Raw genomic sequence first — 5,867 nt, forward strand, 5'->3', positions numbered from 1 at the left:
CAGAGACAGAGAGTAATATCACTCTTTCAAGTAGCATAAGGTCGTCTTGGTTGGACCCCCCAGATTAATTGTATGATGTAATTAGGTTTTCAGCTACAAAATCAAGAGGGAATGGTGCTAAAGGAGAGGCATAAGCATAAGGGGTTTTTTTTGGCTTGGGAGCATATTTCTCTTTTTGTGATAAACCAGGGATATGGGCCTACACTGGGCTTTTGGGTCTGGGGTAATTATTTGTACCCAAGTAACGCAAATTGAGTTTACAGAATAAATTTTTTGTAGATTTTGTTTTGGGCATTTAGCCCAATTTGTTCATTCAAAAAACATAAGCCTCAAGCAAACGACGCCGTTAGAGGGGAGCGAGTCACGCTCACATTTCTTACAAACACTCTAGGGTTCAATAAACGAGAATTTTGGAGTGTCTTTTCTTCAATCTTCATATATAGTTAGCTCGGCACTCGTTTTTCTTCCTTCTTCCATTTCTATTTCTCTTTCTCTCTCGCTCAGCTGCTATCCAATCAGTTCCATGGCGCCGCCACCTGGACCTTATTCTGGCACAAGCACCTTAGCTTTGGTACGGATTCTAATTTCCCCTTTTCACTCTCTGTTTCTCTATCAAAAAAGTTAAGGTACGAATTAAGTTGAATTCTTTCTGTTTTTACGGAAATCTTGTGTGTTCTCAGGTCGCTCGAGCTTCCGCTTTCTCGTTCGGCCTTGTTTATGGAAGCATTAAGCTCAAATACCTCAAGGTATTCTCGCGAATCCTTTATTTGCATATGATCGTTGATTGTTCGATTAGTGGTTAGGGTTTTTCTTTTTGGCAATTCCATGATCTCGGCGAATTTGACCTGTTACTGAATGTTGATCTGAATTGCAATTCACGCACGTTTTGTAATCACTGCATTCATAAAATCGAGTGGTGGTTTCTCTGTTTTGAGCTGCAATAGTGTTTGGAACGCGTGTGATGTGAGGTTGTCTCAATTTGATTTATCTCGTGCATCAGCGAAGCACCATTTCTGATGAAAATGAAGTTTTATTTTAGTTTATTTTATTTGACTGAAGAACAATCGTTGCTCGTTAGTGTTGCGTATGGCGGTGAATCAAAACTTTACTGATTACAGATCCTACTTTAAGGATAGATCTGCAGTCCTTGCTTCGATTAAGTCATATTGCTTCTCGCTTGAGTGACTATTTAGTCAATAATATTAGACTCGCTGTATTTCTAAGTACCTAAGTAGTCCCATTGTTGCTGGGCAAAATGTTCATACACCCTTGAGCTAATATTCTCTTTGGTTTACAGATGATATAAATAAATGATATGCTGTGCTATGTTGTGTTTTTAATTTTTATTACTAGCTTTGTAAGCTTAAGGCTATGTTTGGATATGTCATGATGTGTGAAATGGAAGGGAATATGATCGAATGGAAACACAGAATATAAGGTTTGGTTACAGTTTTTTGTTTGTATTTCAATTGATGGGTGCTATGTATAGGAATGTGCTGAAATGAAATGAAATGGAATGAGATGGAGTACATGTTCCATGTCATTTTTTTGGATATAAAAGAATGGAGTATGGTGGAATAGATCTTCCATTCCATTCCATTCCATCTCATCCCTTCCTTCCACTCAAAGTTTGAGGGGAAGAAAAATTGAGCACAATAGGCTAGAATTTATTATCACTGCATCCTATAATGAAATGGAGGAGTTGAGTGGTCTGCAATTAAGCAGAGATTCCAAATCATTGTTCGAGTATTTAAGAATGGAGATTGCCACTCCATTGTTCGGGGAAAAAGGATGGAATGAAGAGGATTACTACTCAAGAATGATGATTCTATCCTATTTATTCCATCATGTTTCATTTTGTTTGATCTATTTTTTCCCCTTTTAATATCTAAGCAATACACTGTTTACTCATTCCCTTCTATTCCCTTCCATTCCATTCCATTACTTTCTACTGTTCCAAACATAGCCCAATGTTGATGTACTCCCATTTTGTTTTTTTCTTTTCTTCCCCATTCCCCCTGCCAAATTTGTTTCCCTAGGTTATATAAGAACTTCAGGGTTCTGGCCATGTTTGGGTGCCATTCTCGACAAAGATTTTTTTTTTAAATGATTTTTTTTAAAAGATCTTTTACAAAAGTAAAAGTGATTTCATGTTTGGATATCTCATGTAAAAAGATATTTTTAGCTATTAATTATGTTTGGGTAAAAGAAGAAAAAAGTAATTTTTTGTTCATTTATTATGTGAAAAAATATTTTTTTAAAGAAAAAATATCTTTTAAAAAAAGATGTAAATTGTAGCTTTTCAAAAAAGATTTTTTTTTTAATTGTTCTAGTGTTTGTACTTTTACTATTAGAAATTTGTCATACACACTAAAAATAAAAAAAGATTTTTTTTCATTGAAAAAATATCTTTTTCTTATCGATTTAATGGCGCCCAAACAAGCACTCTAGCACTCTGTACCTTTTTTGTAATATTATGATTATTGTGTGCTTCGTAGAACTTGTGTAATGATGGGTTTATATTTAGATTCAATTAGTTCTGCTGACTTTTGGTCTTGTGGTTGATGTTTGGTTCTCTTTATCTGCATGTTATTTCAGGCAAAAGTGAAATCCCAACAGAGAGCTGAAGCAAAGGCTCAAGCTAAGGCTCAGGCTCATCACTGAAAGGAATGAGAGCCTTGGGGCCCTCTGTCCCATGGCTTGAGTAGGATGCGGAAATAATTAATTACAAGAAACTGTACCATGTTTTCCTCTCAATTTTTTTAAAAAAGCTTTCTGGTTTTAGGTTTTGATATTGATACAGCATTTGAGTTAAGTGAACTATGAAAAGAAATTTCAATTATCGTGGTTTTGCGATGTTTTAATAAGTAGCCTGCCTTATTTCGAGTTCCCAATTTATATTCTCAAGCCCCGTGCTCCTGCCTTAGTTGTTGTTAACTTGAAACCTGAAAAGAGGATTTTGTTCGCCAAATTCTCGTGTCTGACGCCCTGAATTCTTAGTTTAACTCATTTTGCATTTTGAAATTTCACATGCATTGTTAAATCAGGCCAATGATCTCAAAATAAGTATTCATAGTTTTACTTTGCCAATGGTGAGTCCTTTTGATAAAGTGCTATAATTATTAAGCTTTTATAACAAATAGATTTTGTATTAGTCCCTTGTTTTCAAGCTACATCAAGGGGAAGAAGCTCTCTAAGGTAATCTAAGTGAGTCAGTTTGAATGAAGGTTTAATAATAACCTTTGGATTCTTAGTTATCTATTTAATGAGACTACTTCACAGGACCAGGAGGGATGAGTCTGTCAATACTAGGATGTCTTTTGAAGTTGTGTATGCCTTCCCCAATTAGTAGATTACAATACTTAATGCACATAACAAGCGAAGCTTCCCCCCTTGTGATCAAAGATTGCTATGTATTAATCGTTCCTGTTATATTGGGGATTTGAGGTTGATGGAATTTACCTCTTCAAATAACCTAGTGAATATGCTAACCATGTGGCACCAAGTATATTACCAGGTGGTGCTTTAACTTTACAGCCCTCTGTGTATGACAAATTAGGGTTGTTCAAAATGTCACCAGTAGAAATAGATAAAATCGGAAAGGTGTTTCTCGGTATATTTTGACTTGACTCAAGTAGCGTGTTGGAAAACCATCTTAAAGTTTCAAAATGGTTCTATTTCTCCCTTTAACGTTATACGATCTTCAGCAAAGTCTCATTTATTGACGAAAGCGGAAAGCAAAGGAAACCTATTTTTTGGCTCAAATAAACTTTGGTTACCACTAACATCGTAGCATTATTAGCTTTTTTTGTTCATGGTATTTTTTAATGCGACAGTTCAAGAACTAATCCGTCACGAATTTGAGCGACAAATGAATTGCTGCATGTACAACAGTACAAGGTGAGATTCGAATGCATGACACTTGGTTAAGCAGACGAGTGAACTAACCACTCGATCAACCCAAGTTAGTTCATATTTCATAGCATTATTAGTTTTTTTTTTTGTTTCCCACGGTATCCATCGGTCTAGCAAGACAAAGACTAATCCATTGTGGATCAGAGCTCTATTTAAGAGTTTGTCGCTGGCCAATGAATTGCTGTATGCACAATGCAAGGTTCAAACTCCTGACACTTTTTTTTTTTGTAATAAAACTCCTGACTTAAGTGAACTAGCGAACTAACTTAATGGACAACCCAACTTGGTTCATAGCATTATTAGTTTATTACCAGCAAATGAGGCCTACTCTACTTATACAATGTTAGTTACACTTAAATGGGCCTACTATAAAAGAAAGACTCTAATCCAAGTGGACTTCAGAAGTGGGTGCAATTACTATTATCTATTAAGCATTAGTCTCCGATATCAGTTTTTTGTTTATTTAAAAAGGGAAAAGCAGAAAAAAAGTTAAGTTGATCTCATTCCTCCATTTACGGCTGTGACTTGTGACAGAGTGCAGTTATTTTAAATTTTTAACAGACCCCAAAAATTATTGCAAATGTTTTCTTCTTCAGTTATACTAGTATATACTTACTGCATAAGTAGGGCCCATCATATATTCCAAAATCTTTAATGATGCCTATATTCTAATCAGGATTACTGTGTCTAATTGATACCGGGAGACAGGCAAATCATGAAATTAACAAAATCAAACATTGCCAAACCAAGTGCTGATTATTTTGTCTCTCCATGTTTGTCTCTTTTCTTCACGACCCTCCATATGTTTTACTACTGATTATTACTCATAATAAACAACTTGAAATCTCTCATCCTCTTACTATTTATTTGGTTTCTTCTTTTGCTCGCTACCACTCTTTTGCACTTTCAAGTTTCGTGAATGCTTATAATATTGGGTAATAATCGACCACCATACACTATATTATGTTAAAGTTCCTCATTATTCTCCCATCTTGGAATCAAAATTATAGCTTCTAATATAATAACAAGAAATTTAGTTATTTAATCCAAAACAAAATTATTTCTTTTGTAACCGAACTGCCTAGCGGCGCAAAGTTCCCTTCCCTCATTATTCACCTAATCATAATGATTCGCATGCACTCAAATTTTTTAAGCCCATGATTCTTAAAGGTTCAGCATTATGTGCAAAATACATATAACGTATATTTCCTTTGTTTTTTCCCGGTTAAATCCATATAACATATCTAATTCGCAGAATAATGAAAAATATACAGGATTTGCACCCGAGATTTTATTGTGTAGGTTGGATCTTATGCAGTTCAAAGACAAAGATCAGGCTTCAGTTCTTGATCTCAATGCTAGATGGAAGGAAACATAATAATTAATTGTGCTAAGCACATGTAATCTTAGCTTGTTTAGTTACTTAGGCTATAAACAAAGTCGCACTCATTATTGTTCTTATTTTAAACTCAAAATAAAATTGTTTCAATCCCCTTTTACCCTTTATCTTGGAAGACATTCTGGTCTCTCAAGTACAAATAGAATATAAGTTATGATGCTTTATAAATAACAGAAATTAGATCTGTATATATTATTAATTCGTCTTTTATATGGTTTTTAACTATTAAAATAAAAAAAAATTATGAATAATATGCTTTAAAATTTTCTTTTTCTCCTCTTATTTTTTATTCATTCATTATTTTGTTAACTGATTATTAGTTAAAAAAATAATTAAATTTCGTAGCAAAATTGTTTAACTATTTTCAAAATTAGGAGTGAGTCTCGAATCTGCGACTTTTAGGTGAATATGGAGAGATTATGTCATTTGAGTATAGCTCGTTGGCTAAATATAAATATAAATTTAGTTTGATTATAAATATGATCTATTTTGTATATAAAATTTAATAATTAATATAAATACGTGTTTAATTTATATTTTATGTAGATGATCC

General features: G+C 33.9%; 1 protein-coding gene across 1 annotated transcript; it reads left to right on the top strand.

Annotated features, from left to right (window-relative positions):
- LOC107628826 lies at nt 348-2,967 on the top strand. The gene is made up of 3 exons (XM_016331430.2): nt 348-571; nt 681-746; nt 2,599-2,967. Exons 1-3 carry the CDS (start codon nt 524-526, stop codon nt 2,662-2,664), a joined length of 180 nt encoding a protein of 59 aa, XP_016186916.1. The 5' UTR covers nt 348-523; the 3' UTR covers nt 2,665-2,967.

The sequence above is a fragment of the Arachis ipaensis genome, chromosome B03 (genome assembly GCF_000816755.2).
Source record: "Arachis ipaensis cultivar K30076 chromosome B03, Araip1.1, whole genome shotgun sequence".
Lineage (NCBI taxonomy): Eukaryota > Viridiplantae > Streptophyta > Magnoliopsida > Fabales > Fabaceae > Arachis > Arachis ipaensis.